Below are 18,435 nucleotides of genomic sequence, written 5' to 3'. Positions count from 1 at the left end.
TTTATATATGCTATATTATTATAATAGGGTTCATAGTAATAAATATTTAATACATATAATATATTAATTCCAATATAATAAATATAAAATATATTTTCAAATATATAACTTAAATTAAGAGAGTATATATTTATTTATAAAAAATTTAAAATTATATTGTGATTTACATTAATTTTTTAAATTTAATTTAGTTTTAATTTAAATTATGATAAATGAAAAATAATCAACTTTATTTATTTATTATTATTATTTTTAAAGCCATAACATGAGAGTTTTAACGAGCATAAAACGACGTGTCAGTGGGTCATCACAAGTCACAAAGTTCGCCGAGGAAACTATTAAAAGCCTTCCCTTCACTCAAAAATGACGAATCGAGAAGTGAAGATTCTCAAAAACCCTAGAAAATCTGCATTTCTCTAATAAATCCCAACCTATGGCTGACTCAGTAGTGCACAAAGAAGAAGGTTCAATGCCACAAACTGGAAACAAAGACGAACCCACATTGCTCTCCAAGCGCAAACTCGATTCACTTCCAGTTTCTAAAGGCAAAGAAGAAGAAGAAGTAGTAGCAGTGGTGGAAGAAGAAGATCAATCCAACAAAATTCAGAAGCTCCAATCTCTCGTTGACAATGGAAATTCACCAGTCATCGAAGAGGAAACCACCGAAAAGAAGCGTCTACAACGTTCCAGTAAGAATTCCGGCGCCAATTCATCCATTTCCGAAGTGAAAAACGGCAGTAAAGCTGTAGCGGAAGATAACGACGCCGGAGAAGAAGACGACGACGATGTAGATTATGAGGATGAGGAGGAAGAAGAAAACGGAGAGGCGGCTGTGGTGGATAGGAAAGGAAAGGGGATAATGGTAGAAGACGAGGAAGGTGAAGATAGTGATGATGATGACGACGACGATTCAAGTGATGGTGGAAGCGAATTGGATGGTGATGGTAGTGAGCTGGAGGATGATCCTTTGACGGAGGTTGATCTGGATAACATTCTTCCATCCAGGACGCGGCGACGAACGGTGCTGCGTGGGGTTTCTATTGCTAATAGACGTGGTAACTGGGGTGATGATAGTGATGCCTGATTCATGTCAGGTTAGTTAAAAATTAAGGTTAATTGGTTACAGAATTTGAGGTTTTATTTCTAGTGTTAGTGATTTTGGTGAGAATATGTCTATTTCACATTATAATATTCAATGAGGGAAGGTTACTAGACAGAGATATTGTAACTTTGATTAGGTTTTATCTCCTAGTTTTAGCGCAGAATCTTCTATTATGCAATTAGAGTAACATCCCAACATAATTTCTTGAAATTTTGGACTTTTAGATTTGTTGTTTTGTTTCTTCTTTTGAGTTATATTGAATTATCTTCTTTTAACAGCAAGGTGAAGATAGATCAAAGAAAGAAGGTTCAACCATTTGAAGTTACTTGGTTAATTTGGTGATGTTCCCTTGGGTTCCTTGTTCGCCATATAAAAACTTGCTAATGTTTAAAAACATGCTTGAAAGGAAAAAAAAATTGATTATTAGGCAATTAATATCTGTTAGGAGAAAACAAACACTTGGATACCAAGTTACCCTGTATTAGTTGCCTTAAGTGGATTATTCTAACCACAAATAAGCCTTGTTCCTCGGCTTAGTTAAACTGACATATAGGAAAAGGTAAAACATAGAGATATAGAAAAACTATCAATTCATGATGCGGGAAAGTGAGTATGCATTAAGTGCCATCCCCTAAGTATTGCAGAATCCACCACGTGATACACGTGTTTCAAAGTCGAAACGGTCAGCTTAGTCAAGACTGACATTGGGAAAAGGTAAAAGATAGAGATATAGAAATTCGATCAATTCATGGTGTGAAAGATTGAGTGATGCATTTAAGTGGGCATCCCCCAATCATTGCAGATTCTACCGTTGATACACGTGTTCCAATGTTGAAAATTTCATATTTGTTTTGTCTCTTCATATGAAACTGAGTTTCACATTTCTTATTCTCCACCCTAAACTCTGCAGGTGAATGTCCATGATAAGATTTAAGCATTGGCATATGCCTAGTAAGGAGTTCAATTTGTGACCATGGTATTAGCTTATGCTTATATTGCATTGAGATGCATCGTTTATGTACAATTGTCCGAGAAAAAGTGGCAATAATGGTGTTACTTTGTTCTTGCAAAAGGTTGATTGAAGAGCTTTATATGTGTACGAGAGAGTGAAGGAGAGAGATAGGGTCTGAAGTGTGATTCTAGGATATCATTTTTCCCATATGGCAACATTTGGTGTTATAGTAACAATAGAAAATTTTGAGGTTCCAATGTGCACTGAGAAGTGGGAATTTTTGGATTCCAATATGGCCTAAATAGGGTGTGGCCATTGGTAAATGATGTGAGGAAAGTAGTGATGACTGCTTTGTACAGGCATAGTAAGAGTTTGAGCTGCAATTAATACTTTGAGAAAGAGGTTAAGAGGAGTTTGTTAGGATGTGGCAGGTCCACTTTTAAAAATAAAGGTGATTTAAATGTATGTCGCTTGCATGTGTGGCTGTAGTGTGATATATATCTAGATGAAGACCTCTCTGTATATAATCAGCCTCCTTTTGAAGAATTGATGTTGATTTTTATTCTAGGTTTTCACTATTGAGAAACTAACAAGCCGATTTGTTGGGTTTCCACAATCTTGGTTCCTTTTGCTTTAGCTTTATCTCATGGTTGGGCATTTATTGGTATTTAGTTGAATCATGCATGTGCCTTATAATTAAGCTGAGACTTGGAAAACTTCTACTTTTGAATATGTTACTCAATTTATATAGTTGAAAATAGAGTTTTATTTGAAGTTCCTGCCCACATCACGTACATTCACATTCTTGAGGATTCTTATATTGTTAGTCTGCCATTGATGGTGTAACCAATGTTACTTAGCGCATGTTTGCTTTACCATATTTTTATATATGGTGCATTGAGATTGAAGGTAGAGTGGTAGCTTACTTTTCGTAGGGGTTTTCAATTCCAACTCTGGTATGGTTCTACCTAAAAACCGGAATCCAAACCAAACATTCATTTTTTTTGTTTTTTAAGAACTAAACTTGGAACCAAACTTCGGTTCTGATTTTGGTTCTTGTTTCAGCTGTATTTTGAATTTGATTTTAGTTTCAGTTTAAATCTTGATTTTTACACGTAAAATTACAACATTCTTATATTCATTTTAAAATAGTAAATGATTTTAAATTTCTAACATCAAATAATGATAAAAATAATAATGCTAACGTTAAAATAATAACAATAGCAATATCAAAAACATATTATATATAAATCTTGGTAAGAAATTTCAATTATCTTTTGTATATTTCTTAATTATATATATATATGTGTGTGTATGTAATTAACATCTAAGACTATTTACTTAACTAATATGTAATTCATTTAGGACTATGAGGTAATTTAATGCATTTATGACTAAAGTATAAAAGTAAAAGATAATGCTAAATTATATATACTTATAACTAAAGGTAAATTAAATATTATATCTATATAAAAAATTTTAATTTCATATCATATATATATCATATGCTCTTCAGTTCGTTTCCGATTCAGTGCTTAATGAAGACCAACCCGAACCAAGGCAGTAAACATAAGTTCATTTCGGCACAATTCTTATAAAAACTATTATTTTCAGGTTTGACATGGTACTATTCTTTGGTTCAATTCAGGACCTTTAGGAGCCGTAGTTTGCCCTAGCTTCCAGATCACTATTGAATGTAATACAATTATGTGGATCATGGATTTTATTTTATAAAAAAATAAAATTAAATGTAGTTTTAAGTTTTTGAAATAGAGTGGTGTTGCCTATAGCCATACAGTTAGAGATTTTACTTTTGATAATCAAATTAAAGAAGAAAAGATATTTAAAAAATGAAAAATTACTATTTAGTCCCTGTGGTATGAACAAAACTAACTAGGTAATCCTTGTATTTTTAAAACACACTAAATAGTCTCTAGGATTTCAAAAACTCAACTAAAAGGTGTCTCTTGTCAAGTTTTAGCACTGTTACCATTAATTTATCAGTAAAAAGTGAGAGCTAACAGTATAAAACTAACAATGACATTGCTAAACCTTAATGGTATGAAGTATGAACCTTTTAGTTGAGTTTTCAAACCTATATGGACTATTTAATATATTTTTGAAAATACATGGACTAACTAGTTAGCTTCAACATATCACTGGGATTAAATAGTAATTTTCCCTGAAAAATCAATTATGTGGTAGTCAATGATGGGCAGCTTTATATAATATTCTGTGTCTTTATTCAAAACGGCAGCTCTAATTTGACATTAACTTGGGCCCATATATCACGAAGGTATTCTCCTCTTTCCTCTCTCCTCTCATTCATCTTCCCCCCAAAATTCTAATCACTTTGATATTCTTCATCCATAGTTACAAAACAAAGAAATGGACATTGTCGGCATTTTTCAACAAGTGCTGGGAAATACAAAGATATTAGGAATGCTGAGCTGTCAATCATTATTGGAGAATTGAATTTCATTCCTTATTGTTGTTAACTGTAGTTCTTCCTTAGCAATTGGTTAGTAAATAATTCATTTCCTGTGGCTTTTTATTGTTTATCGTTCATACCTTATCTTTTATTTTTTGTTTTTCCCTTTTGCTTTCCAAGTTGATTTCTTATTCCTTCATATGGTTTTGCTGGCTGAATGCTGATATTGGCGTCCAGGTCATGAATGATCCATGATCTTGATCATTCATTCCGTAACACATATTGATGCGGTGTTTACAATTTTTGGTAACCCTGGTGGAATTACTACAGTACTAGAAATGGTTGCTAATATATGGAAACTAACTTGGTGAATGTTAATGTTGAAAATCTCACCGTCCCTGCTGCTCCAGCCCTTGTAGCTAAACTATTCAGCTGCATTCCGTTCAGGCTTACGATTTTTCATTGATAGAAGCATTAGCATTTTTTTTTCCTTGCTGTTCCATTATCTTGTGTTCAGGTTGTCAAGAGAAGCAAGTTATGTCTTGAGCACCTTAAGAGGAGAGAGAAATCCCACTCTTGTTTTTTTGTAATTCTTTGCTGAGTGCCTCTACATTAGAAGAAAAGTCACAAGTACATGCTAAGGATCTGCTATGCATGTCTGCGCTCAACTTGGAGTGTGGGTTGATTATGATGAACTGCTTGGATTGAGCAAAGTCCTAAGCCCTAATTTTATTGTTGGTTGGATTGAGTACCAATTAATCTCAAGTATAGTTGCATAATGATTTTGGTATCTCCATTTTCAGCTATAAGTTACATGGAGTTTAGGCCTATGAAACTGGCCTCATGAAGCTTCACCTTGTGTGGATGCATGTCTACAATTGTGTTTGTGCTTGTGGTATATGAATTTTTAATGAAGGTTTCAATGGTGTTAACCCTTGAACTTGAATGAATAATGTGACTGTGTGCATGCCTTGGTGACAAAATAAGAATGTCTTGATTTTTCAAATAACTGATCTGGATTTTTGAATTGCAAGCAACTCTTGGATGAATAAATGTACATGCACAAATGCCTTGGAGTTATGGGTATGCAAATGGTCGGTTTGTTTTAAGAGAAACAGAAAATTGTATTTGAATTTTTAAATTGCAACTAGCTCTTGGATGAATAATTTGTGTGCACAATTGCTCATTCAAGTGTTTTGGTTGGAGTCATGGGTGCGCAAATGGTTGGTTTGATAAACAGAAGCAAAAAACCAAAAATTGGATTTGGATTTTTGAATTGCATTAGCTCTTGGATGAATAATTTGTGTGCGCAACCACTTGTTCAAGTGTGTTGGTTCAAGTTATAGGTGTGAATGGTCGGTTTGGTTTGGGGAACTGAAGTGAAAAACTGAAAATTGTTTTATGAGAAACCAAATCAAACTATCGAGACAATCGAATCAAATCAAGCTGGAATAAATCAATTCGGTTTGCTCTGATTGGTTCCATGAACAGATTATCATAAAATACATTCTCATTCTTGTTGCAATTTTTATGAACTATATTCATCAACTACATCCTAATTCTTGATGAATTTTAAACACAGGCAACACAATTTCAAATTTCACTGTTCATAAATCATCAACTGCAAATCATAGAAAGAAAAAAAAAACTGCAAATCATAAACCAAATACAAATCTAAATAAGAATCTAAACGAATTTGGAAGGCTAGTTACTAGATAGTGGTGTTAAAAAGTCTCTCCTAATTTCTTAGATCTGTCATTGAGCCACAAGCTTTGTCTTTTTCACAATCAATGCGTGTTGAGAAATTGTTGCTGCCTCCGCTGTGTCATCGTCCACCATTGCTGACAATGCGTTCTCCCTGTCATGCTGTTCTTGCTAAGAACACTGCATTGCCAGAATCACTGTTTCGCAGATTGCCTTGCTATTTTGCATCAACTCTGGTTAAAGAAAGAATACGATCTCAAAGTAATTACCCATATATCTAATATATTGTTATTGTTAGGCTTTTGACATAGCAAGAGCTGAGGTGAGGAGGAAGGGATGAAGGGTAACAGCAGCAAGCCAGCTGCATTGCATATTAGAGTGAGGATGGAAAATGAGGGAGAGAGACTGGAGAGAGAGGTCAAAAGGGCAAAATACCTAGGGGGGCTGGAACAAACTGACTCGAAAGGGATCAAAACTATAATGATTTTCTTTTTCTGGCTATTATTCTGGGTTTTTCATTCTGAAAAAACTGAACTGAATAGACAGAAATCCTTTAAAAAACCTGAACTAAACCGAATTATTTAATAAACTGAACTAAATTGCCTAATCATGGCGGTTAAGTTTGATAATTTAGATCAACGGAATAGTGCTCACCCCTAATTTCAAGATAAATGTTTATCTTGATTTTTCAGCTGAAGAAAGTACATGGATGCAGTAGTTGTGCTGCAGTTAGAACTTTGATGAATCATGCTGCATGCATGTTTGTGCTGATTACAAGTTAAGTATTTATCTGGATTTCTGGATTCTTTTTTCTACTTAGGGCGCATGTAATGTTACCCTTTCATAATCAGCATTTGGTTCTTGGCAGAGTCTGTCCCAAGAAAACTCATTTCACTTTATTCATTAGGAGATAGCTGCCCAAGTATAGTGGAGTGGGATTGTTGTCCTTTGGAGTCGTTTGCTTAGTCACATATTGAATTACTTGTGCTTTACTTGCTGGTCTTGGAAGTAGTTCAGAGCTAAGTAGCCAAGTAAATGAAGTATTTTTTTTTTTTCCAAATCAAGGTAATTTCTGTTAAATGGAGCCCAACTAAAATTGTTGCACCTGACATAATGGCGTCACCTTTGAAGAAACTTTCTGTGTTGAGTTTGTATTATGTGGCTGGATCATCTGAAACTTCTTCAGCTAGAGAACTTAATTATTTTCTTACTATACAAATCTCAGTTCAGATTCTTTAGTGGAAATTAAGTTCATTGATACCTTTTCAAATTTTCCATGTCTTTTCCTAGTTGGCTCAGGCATTTATCTATGATATTTTGTTACTCTCTTTTTGTCTGCTTAGAAATATAATTTTTGGTCTAGTCTAATTGGTTACTGTAGTATCTTTGGAACTTTTGTTAGTAAGCAGAATTTTTGTACATGTTCAGAGCTTCATAACTGAATATCATAATTAGATTTACTTTCTGGTGATCTTTGGGGTGCCCTGTGTCAAAGTCTCTATAATCTGAAGATGCAAGTTCTCCTTTAATGGTTGGTTAATATTGCCTATGAACTTACTGTTGATATTTAAATCGTACATGTGCTGGTGCATCAGACCATGTGATTTTCAAGGTCCTGTTTTTTAGCTTTTGTTCTAAGCACTGCTTATATTCTTTTTGCAGATTTGGCTTGCCCCCATAGCATCTTAATGGATGGGTATCCTGGAATATCAAGAAAAGTTTACGTTACATAAAGCAACTGTACACATGGTTCTTATGTTGTGAAATTGAAATGTGATTTAGACATATTAGATTCCATTTGCTAGCAAGTTGTCATTTATTCAACAGTTCTCACATTAAATTCGTACTTGGTGAGTAGCAGAATTTAGGAATGCAGCATCGTGTCATCTGGTGTTGTGTCTGGTTGGGATTTCATGGTGTATGGATGCTTTATCACATGTTCTGTTATTGGCCATATATTGCTCATAGTAGGCTAGGGTTTACAGTTGATCAGGCCTGGAGTCCGTGGACCCTAAACCAAACCCTGACTTTTTCCATTTTTTTGCTGTTCAGCCATCTAATCAGTTCATTGCAAGGAATGCAATATTGAGTAGATAGCAAAATTTTCAGTCTTTTTTTCCCCTAAACCTTTATTGCAATGGTTGTTGCTTGACTTGGCCATGGTTCGGCTTTGGACAATAGATGGGACAGAGAATTGGATTGTTGGGTTTTTGGTTCTAGTTTGATTTCAATTTCGACTTTCAAGTGCAGTTTCTGTTTTGATTTGGTTTCAATTTGATATGGATCGAGTCAAATCAAATGTTGAAATCATTTTCTGAGTTTTTCTTTTTTAAAAGAAATTAGCATGTTGAACTTGATCCGAGTGATAGGTTGAACAGTTGATTTTTCAGTCCGATTGAAAGCGGGGAGGGGAAAGGACCGGCTCCCCAAGGCAATCCTGATTTGGGTTGTGTGAATTAGTCTGATTTTGAATTTGAACCGAATCATGGCAGAGGCTACTTGTCCCCAATTTCAGGCCCTAAAAAAAAAATCCTCCATGGACCAGCTGACTTTGAACAGAATAGTGATGAAGTGAGCATATGGTAGTGTAGGTTCTCATCTTTACAAAGTGTCGGAAATGACAAGAATTCCAATGGGATGTGGTCCATGACTTGATTTTGGGTTGCCTCCTGTTGTATATGGGTTGATTAAGACTGCTTGTCCTTGTTGCTGTGGGATAACTTGGAAAAGTTGATTGTGGGACACAACCTTTTTGGACCATCTGAATCGTTAAAAGGAACATCTTATATCTCATTTCCCTTTCAATAAAGTCCTATCCTTTTACTCTCACTATCATATGTGCTAATTGCTATTACTAAGGACCACCATCCTTTTCCATGCGTTATCATCTCGCATGCCCATTCATTTTCCTTCCACAATTTTCATGCCCATGAATCATACCCATCTCCATCTATCCTTCACCTTTTTCTCTTGCTTGATAACGTTTATATGGTAGTTTTATTTTTTAAAGGTAAATACTAGTTTGTCAAGAACTATAATTAATTGATTTATTTAAATTTTAACTTAATAATAAAATGTAAAAAAATAAATACCGAATGGATTAGAATCAAACTACTCATAGAAGGATTTATTAGCAATACTGTTTATATATGGTTCCACAACTTGATGCACTTCACATGGCAGCGGTTCTAGTAAATGATGGGAAAGAGAGGGGCAAATGAAGATGGAAATGATCACCAGTTATGACTTTGAAAAAAAAAAAAAAAGAATATTTACTTATTTATTTAGATGACTCTCACTTTCAATAATGTGATTGTGGTTATAATTATATGCAAAGTGGGGCATAATTAAAAAAAAAAAAAAAAAAAAAAGGAAGTAGCCGACCATGGCCTAACTACTCCCTCTTCAAAATCCAAAATTCAAACCCCTTATTGGACGTAATTTGTTGTGCTTCCAATTACGTCGTTTCGTTTTAGCTTAATTACGTGCTTGTTTTAGTTTATTCTTTTGTTTAACATAATTTATAATAAAATATACAATTTTAATTATTTATATAAATGCGCAAATATACATGTATATATTAATTAAAATTATAAAATATATTTAAAAACTCATGTATAAAATCGACTTGTTTATGATTTGCAATGGATTCCTATCAAATCTTTAAGATTTGTAAATTTATACCAAACCCAACATTTTAGTTTGGTGAATTCGGTACTAATAATGATAATGATAAAAACTAGTAGTAATGACTCAACAACACCCAATCATAGGCAACCACCTCACATTTAAGACAAGGAAAATGGTTTTAAAAGTTGGCATATGTTCCTTTGACATTTATGCTTTTCGTTCTATTGATGGTCTCAGTATTTTTAAAATTCGAAACTCAATATTTTTTAATATTTATTTAATATAAATTTAAATTTATCATACCACTCAAATTTAGTTATTAAATGGTTAATGATTTTATAAAAAAAATAATAAATTTTTATAAAATTATTTATAATTTTATATTTATATATAATGAAAAATTTTTAAGTTAAAAAATTTTAAATTTATTTTAAAATTTTAAATGGTTATAATACTTTGAAATTTTTATAATTATAACACATTTAATTTTAGATAATTTTTAATTAATATATATAAAAGATAATTTTTAATAATAAAGTCTAAGAGACCCTAAATGACCCCTAAGTTGTGAGGCATGTTTTAGGCCATCCATCAATCGAGTGATCAAGAAGATAACAAAATGAATGTTATGGCCCACCATCACATGCCAACTGAATACTTCATGCTATAAACTGGTGTACGTGGTCCACTTGAAAGTGTACACGTGGCACAGTAATATTTGACTGGGAGGGCTCTGTGCCCTATTCCAAGTTCATGCAAGGAGAAAAAAGAGAGTAAAAGAAGGAATTATCAGACACCAGTGAGCACCACCCACCGGCCACCGGGGGAAGTGGAAGCCTGGAGGGAAGCACCCTTTTGGCAATTAGACTAGCTAGGTACTAGGCTGTTTCTTTAGTATAAAGATGAGTTTGAAAAATTGAGATTGCTTGTCAAATTTGGTTTTCCACTCGTTCAATGGATTGACAAGGAAAAAAAATCACCTAAATCAGTTTATTTGAATTTATAATGTAAAATAACATCTGAATCTATATGCATTTGCATTATAAATTTATATGGACTTGATTTATTTAATTAAATAATTAAAATCAATATAATTTTATTAATTTTATATTTTATATTTTAAATTTTAATTTGTGTTAAACTAATATATATGGTATAATTAATAAAAAGTAATAATTTATAAATATTGTTAAAAATATTGATATAAAAATTATATTATAAAATATTAATTTAATATAAATTAAATTATATATTTTCAGTGAAACAGTATGTTTTTTATATTTTATTTTTTTAATTAATAATTATATTTTAATTATTACACTTAATATTTATTAGAAACGTCAAAAAATTAATACTATTTATTAATGGTATAATACTAAAAATATTATTTTAATATAAATTAAATTATAAATTTTAAAATAAAAGTGAGTAAAATTATAACTTTAATATTATTTTAGATTTTATATTAAATTAATGAATAATTACAAAAAATTATGATGATTTAATGTCTTTTTAAATAAATTTATGATTTAATTTGTTACTAGAAAAATCATATAGTTTTATTTCGTTAGCATATTAAAATTTTCTTTTTAATATCATTAATAAATAATGATATAATATTTTAAAATTAATTAAAAATATTTTTAATCAGAGTGAATTTGTAATAAAATGGCCTCTTTAGCTACTCATCCCTATAAATATTATAATTGCTTATAAATAAGTATTTATATATTTTTTTTATAAACTAACTTTTCATATTTATTAATTTTTAACATATTTTATTTTAAAATAAAATAAAAATTAAATCAACATGCATTCATATTCAAACTTGATGAATTCTTTTATGTTTAACTTTTCCCTTATCAATAATTTATTTTTCTTATTTAATTAAGGCAATAGAAAAATGATAGATTTTTTTATTTAATTTTTATTTTAATATTTTTATCATATAAAATATTAAAATTTTATAAATAAATATAAAATTTTATTTAATAATAATAATATTTAGAGATTAGTTTATAAAAATATAGAGATTAATTTTTTATTATTAATATTTTAAATAATTAATAATTTAATCAAAAAAAATTATTTTATTTTTTCTTATTTTACTTTTGAATAGACACATGGGAATGAGTACTAAAAGAATGCATTTTTTTTTTTTAAAAGGAAAAAACTGCGAAAAAGAAGCATATTTTTTCCCCTGCAAATTAAAGCTGCCCTGCACTCCACATAATATCTTGTTCTTTCTTTTTTGTCTTTCCTCGTTGTCGAGTCAGGAATTCAGAGGCCAGATTAAAAAAGTAAATAATTAAATAATATGTTAATATAAGTAATTTAATATTAATAAATTTTATATAAAATTTTTATTTATCGAAGCTTTATATAGAATTTTGTCATTATAATTTTTAACTACTTTTTTAATAGCCTCAATAATAATTAAAAAAAAACTTTTTTTAATTTTATAATAAAAAATAATTTTTTTTTTTTAGAAAAAAAGAAGCATATTAAACAGGGGGACAAGAGAAAAGGGTTGAAAAGCAACAAAGGAAATGAGAGAGCAAAGGCATAATGCATCAATCTATAAAGGACTAAAATGTTAGGGTAAGAAATAGGCAGACATATCCTTTGTTATAAAGTCACATTTTGAGATAAGGATAGAAATAATTATCAAACCATCTTTTCATCTAAGGTTATTATTTAATTAATTAATTAATTAAAAATATTAATATATAATTCTAAAATTCTTTTATTTTATTTTATTATATTCTTATCAATTGAGAACCACTGAAATTGGTTATGATAATTCTTGGTTCCTCCATGCCTAATGATAAAAGTTCAAAATTGTTTTGAGAATAAGTGAAATAATTTTGCAATGATAACAAATGGGTTATGTAGTCTACAAGCAAATATTCTGAACCAAAGCTTTTTTAATTTGGAGAGCTTGTTTGGTTAGAATAATTTCTACCAAGAAAAAAAAAAAAAAAAGCAATTTTCTAAAGGAGGAGATGTTCACTCTTTTGACAGTTTGACTCAAGAGTGCAGCTCTTTTGGCCCACAAAAACTATTAGAGGAAAAGGGTGATAAATAATTGAGCCTTTGCTTATTATTAGTCAATGTGACAAATGATTGGCAAAACCACAATTTTAGAATCACAATTAGGCAAAACCCACACGTCTATAAACAATTTAAACCTTAAAACACACGATACAATGCAACTCAAAAGAAAAATTCAGACAGAAATTGAAACAGTGTTATCAGTAATAAGCATATAGCAGCGGTAAGAGCATGATAACCATCGGAGCTCCCTACTGTGGGCGAAATAAGACTCAAGAAAACTAAAGCTAGCAAAAAACTCATGAAAACCTCTTTTCAATTGATCAGTTCAACATCTTTAGCTTGAGCACAGGCATACAAGGCAAGTCAGATTAGTTACAAACTCAAAACCATTGGAAAAATGATCCAGTCCGGTAATGTAACGTGAGAGAGAGCAACTGGTCCAGTCATTTCGCAGCCCTGTCTGCATGCGTATCTGGAGAATTAAATGCCTACACCTGGTGTGGAGAGGAGTCTGACACGTTCGTATACACGGATTTGAGTGACAGAAACAGGTGACACTATAACTGTATTGAACGTCACTAACAGATAAAAAGAAAATGATAAAAAGACAGGAATATCTTTCTCTCCATCTAAACTTAACCGTTAAATGTCATTAACAAATAAAAAGAAAAGGGATAAAAGAGAGAAATATCTTTCGATCAATTTAAATTGGAAAAATTACTTCTTAGTCCCTCAGATTTAACGTAATTAACACTTTTGTCCCTCTATTTTGGCGACCCAACACTTAAGTCCCTCACTTTCTCTTCCGTCCAAATTCGTAGTTTTTCCGTCCATTTAAACCGTTTGGTCAAAGAGTCAAAAGTGAGAGGTGATAATTTTTTCCAGAAATACCCTTCTCTTAATGTGAAATTCTTTTTTTTTTCTCTTTTATGCTTTCTCCCGTTGCAGAAGAAGAAGAAGAAGAAGAAGAAGAAGAAGAAGAAGAAGAAGAAGAAGAAGAAGAAGAATAAGAAGTTGCAGAAAAGAGGGTAGGAAGAAGAAGAAGAAGAAGAAGAAGGAGAAAGAAGAAGAAGAAGGAGAAAGAAGAAGAAGAAGAAGAAGTTGCAGAAAATGGTAGGAAGAAGAAGGAGAAGAAGAAGGAGAAGAAGAAGAAGAAGAAGAAGAAGAAGGGGTATTTGGGTTTGGATTTAGTGAGGGTTAATTTTATCAATTCACGTGTTTCAAACGGCTATTTTGGACGGAAGGACTGCGAATTTGGACAGAAGAGAAAATGAGGGACTTAAGTGTTGGGTCGCCAAAATAGAGGGACAGAAGTATTAATTACGTTAAACCTGAAGGACTAAAAAGTAATTTTTCCATTTAAATTTACACTCTATAAATCTGTTATCTGAATTTCAAAACATCAGACTGAATTACTGAGAAAGCAAAAAATATAAAAACTAACTCTAACAAAGAGATTATCACACACGAATTTTTTATAATGTTTTTAGATTAATTTGAATTTAAATATAAATTTTTTTAATGTAAAAATATAATATGAGTTTTAATTTTTAAATATTTTACAAAATATTTTCAAAGTTTAGATTTTTTTAATAAAATTTAAAATATAAATATGTATTTGATATCGTCCCAATACTAATTTAATAACAATAAGATACATGTGAATAGAAACTTACTCTTTCAAATTATGTTCGGGAAAAAAAGAGATTCACAAGTAAAGGAATTTTATTTTATTTTTTAATTAAAAAAAAGCTTTATTTGACGTATAATTGAAACCCATTCGCGCGAATAGAAAGCTTGTGTAATCGCTGCATCTTAACCAACTCTGGTAAACGAAGGAGTTGAAATGCCCCACATGGTGGTGTTTCCGTTAGAGAGAGCGAGTACAAACGCTACCGCGAGTACATAAGCGACGACCTTATCTGTGGCATGGCATTCTCGTAATATTTTGAAAAACCAATGCTATTTATCTGACAGACCCATTACTGTTCTCTTTAACAAGACTTTGGCAGCGAGAGAGAGGCTCACTTCGAAACCAGAGATAACGACACATGCATGTCACCCCAATCAATGGTCTAGATTGTCTTAACTTTTCATCAGATCACATGCACCGTTAGATCTAAAACCCATGGCTAATCTTGGTTGGGTTACTCAAATTTACCATGGTTAGCTCAGCTGCTTCCCTGAGTTAAACTCCAAGCTCAAGTGTGTGTGTGTGTGTGTGTGTTTTTCTGAGAGAAAGGAGGGACGGGGAAGAATCTCTGCATGAGTTCTCTCTGTGGCTTCATTTCCTATTACTGGGTATAAACATCATTGGATTTTGAGTTGGTTGGCAATTTCCTTTTGTGGAAGTCGCAGATTCTTAGATCTATGTTATTTGATCTGTTTTTTGTTTTTTTTTTCAACGTTCCCCCGCCTCCTCTTTTTTCAATTTCTGTAATCATCACTTTTTGATTCAAACATGTCACTCATAACACAACAGTGCATTTTCCTTCACTTTCTCGGGAAAATTTGACCGTTTTTTCTCTTTTGTCACTTTTCTAATAATACCCATTTGTAATTTTTGCATCTCCAGATCTACTATCTTGGCGTTGTACTTCTAATTCAAGATCTAGCTACAATTTTACGGCTTTAGATCTGGGTTGTTTTCTTTCTTGGATATCTTTGGTTTCTAGATTGAATGTGTATTGTCCCTTCTTATTAGACGGAGAAAAAAAGAATGAATTATTTCCCAGACGAGGTATTAGAGCATGTTTTCGACTATGTAACGTCACACAGAGACCGCAACGCGTTGTCTCAGGTCTGTAAATCATGGTACAGAATCGAAAGCTCCAGCAGGCAGAAGGTGTTTATAGGAAATTGCTATGCGATCAGTCCAGACAGAGTGATCGAAAGGTTTCCTGCTTTAAAGTCTATTACTTTGAAGGGAAAGCCTCATTTCGCTGACTTCAATCTTGTCCCACATGATTGGGGAGGTTTCGTTTACCCTTGGATCGAAGCTTTCGCCCGGAACAGAGTCGGCTTGGAGGAGCTCCGGCTGAAAAGGATGGTGGTTTCCGATGAAAGCTTGGAGCTGCTGTCAAGGTCTTTTGCGAATTTTAAGTCTTTGGTTCTTGTTAGTTGTGAAGGTTTCACCACTGATGGGCTTGCTGCTATTGCTGCTAATTGTAGGTAAGAATTGAAAGTTATTGTGTGAGCTCTTCGCTTCGGCTTTTGTTTTGTTCTACAGTGGGGTGTTGATTATGTGGGTTGCTTTAAAAGAATGTTCCTTTGACTTTCTCTTGAGGTTACTTTCTAGTTTTTACTTTGAATTGCTTGTAGAATTGCTTTTAGAAGTAGAAAAGTCTATTGCCATTTTGGTTAAGACCCTCCTGTGCAGGATTTAGGACAGGTAGCACTTTTAAAGTTTTATATTGTGAATTGGGTTTTGTTTGTTTTCTGGTTGCCCAAGGTTTTCAGTTAATCAAGTGTCTTGTTGCACTAGAATCCTCGGCGAAATTCAGGAAGGTTTTAAGTTAATCAAGTGGATCTAATTTGACAGTTCCTTGCGCAGAGCATTAATAGTTCCTCCACAGAGGTTGGAGGATTTGCTGATTTTCATGCTTGTTTGTGTTGTTTCAGTCTGCAAGTTCTTGTCTATTTCTAGGTTGGCTTCTTTATCTATATAGAAAAACATTGTTGGCATGCCAATAAATGCAGTGAATGCTCTTATTTTAACTTAATTATCAGAAGCTCAATGCTTAATGAGCGCAGATGCACTGCTTTTCTGAAAATTTCCTGGTTTTCTTTTCTTGCCGCTAAGTTCTTTACCAGTGTGCATTGATTGTCTGGATAGTTGGTTCCCGTTCTGTTATAATAGCAGCAATAATATCACCTGGTTAGCTGACTACAGTGACATATGATGCATGTTTAGAATTCTGAACGACATTAAGTTGTGTTCCTTACAGTTCTATGCCTTTCCTCGATCTTTACCTTAGGTTTCTTAGAGAGCTGGACCTGCAAGAAAATGAAGTTGAGGATCACAGAGGCCATTGGCTTAGTTGTTTCCATGACAGCTGTACATCTCTTGTATCACTTAATTTTGCTTGCCTTAAAGGAGATATTAATTTAGGAGTTCTTGAGAGACTCGTAGCAAGATCTCCAAATCTCAGGAGTTTGAGGTTAAATCGGGCAGTTCCATTCGATACGCTCCAAAAGATATTGATGCAATCACCTCAGTTAATAGACTTGGGTGTAGGATCTTATATACATGATCCAGATTCTGAAGCCTACAATAAATTATTGACCGCCATTCAAAAATGTAAATCAGTCAGGAGTTTGTCGGGGTTTTTGGATGTTGCTCCTCACTGCCTACCAGCTTTTCACTCGATTTGCCCAAACCTGACATCCTTGAATCTAAGCTATGCTCCAGGAATTCAAGGTAGTGAGCTCACAAAGCTAATTCGCCATTGTAGGAAACTCCAGCGCTTGTGGGTATGGCCTCTTCACTAACTTTTACAAAATTCAAGGTTTTGCTTTTATTTATCATCACAGATATTACAATATCATCTACAATGTTTGCAGATATTAGACTGTATCGGAGATAAAGGACTAGAAGTTGTGGCATCCACTTGTAAGGATTTGCAGGAACTGAGGGTTTTCCCTTCAGATCCCTACGTAGGAAATGCGGGAGTGACAGAAGAAGGCCTGGTGGCCATTTCCGGTGGTTGTCCTAAGCTTCATTCAATTTTATACTTCTGTCAGCAGATGACGAATGCAGCCCTCATAACAGTAGCCAAGAACTGCCCCAATTTTATCCGCTTCAGGTTGTGCATCCTGGATCCCATAAAACCAGATGCTGTGACCATGCAGCCATTGGATGAAGGTTTTGGGGCTATTGTTCATTCATGTAAGGGTCTCAGGCGGTTGTCGATGACTGGTCTTCTGACTGACCAAGTTTTCCTTTACATTGGGATGTATGCCGAGCAACTTGAAATGCTTTCAATTGCATTTGCTGGGGATGGTGACAAGGGAATGCAGTTCGTATTAAATGGTTGCAAAAGACTTCGCAAATTAGAGATCAGGGACTGCCCTTTTGGCAATGGAGCACTTCTGATGGACGTGGGAAAGTATGAAACAATGCGATCCCTTTGGATGTCGTCCTGTGAAGTGACTCTTGGAGGCTGCAAAACCCTAGCAAATAAGATGCCGCGGCTCAATGTGGAGATCATGAATGAAAATGAGCTAGCAGATTTTATTTGTGATGATACACAGAAAGTAGACAAGATGTACCTATATCGGACATTGGTAGGGCGACGGAAAGATGCACCGGGCTTTGTGTGGACTTTGTAAGTGAATCTGGGGTGTATATTTCTGGCAATGCTGAATATTATTTTCTTTGTTATTAACTAGTACTTTAGTTAGGCCAGCTGATTTTTCGGTTTTTTAGCCTGTTGTTTTCTAGAGGCATGCTACTCTTTGATTTTATCAGAGATTTGCTATTTGTAATCCTTGTTATTATAAATAGAACTTTGTTAGCACTTGGCAAAATCTGCCAGTTCCAAATATTTATCCAAAGTA

The 18,435-nt window shown here is 33.1% G+C and overlaps 2 protein-coding genes across 2 annotated transcripts; both read left to right on the top strand.

Annotated features, from left to right (window-relative positions):
• Positions 1 to 313: 313 nt before the first annotated feature.
• Positions 314 to 8,143, top strand: LOC110612784 (glutamic acid-rich protein). The gene is made up of 2 exons (XM_021753584.2): positions 314 to 1,094; positions 7,852 to 8,143. The coding sequence occupies exon 1, from the start codon at positions 434 to 436 to the stop codon at positions 1,082 to 1,084; it is 651 nt and encodes a 216-aa protein (XP_021609276.2). The 5' UTR covers positions 314 to 433; the 3' UTR covers positions 1,085 to 1,094; positions 7,852 to 8,143.
• A 6,923-nt stretch (positions 8,144 to 15,066) lies between these two features.
• Positions 15,067 to 18,420, top strand: LOC110613500 (protein AUXIN SIGNALING F-BOX 2). The gene is made up of 3 exons (XM_021754658.2): positions 15,067 to 16,047; positions 16,854 to 17,349; positions 17,440 to 18,420. Exons 1-3 carry the CDS (start codon positions 15,596 to 15,598, stop codon positions 18,205 to 18,207), a joined length of 1,716 nt encoding a protein of 571 aa, XP_021610350.1. The 5' UTR covers positions 15,067 to 15,595; the 3' UTR covers positions 18,208 to 18,420.
• Positions 18,421 to 18,435: the final 15 nt, after the last annotated feature.

Source organism: Manihot esculenta, chromosome 4 (assembly GCF_001659605.2).
Source record: "Manihot esculenta cultivar AM560-2 chromosome 4, M.esculenta_v8, whole genome shotgun sequence".
NCBI classification, from domain to species: Eukaryota; Viridiplantae; Streptophyta; class Magnoliopsida; order Malpighiales; family Euphorbiaceae; genus Manihot; species Manihot esculenta.
The sequence above is the reverse complement of the archived record's forward strand: the minus strand, read 5'-3'. Positions and strand labels throughout refer to the sequence as shown.

Coding starts and splice junctions, on each gene's coding strand:
- LOC110612784 (XM_021753584.2), top strand. CDS start 434: ATGGCTGACTCAGTAGTGCACAAAGAAGAAGGTTCAATGCCACAAACT.
- LOC110613500 (XM_021754658.2), top strand. CDS start 15,596: ATGAATTATTTCCCAGACGAGGTATTAGAGCATGTTTTCGACTATGTA. Junction 16,048..16,853: donor GCTATTGCTGCTAATTGTAG/GTAAGAATTGAA, acceptor TCTTTACCTTAG/GTTTCTTAGAGAGCTGGACC. Junction 17,350..17,439: donor GGAAACTCCAGCGCTTGTGG/GTATGGCCTCTT, acceptor CAATGTTTGCAG/ATATTAGACTGTATCGGAGA.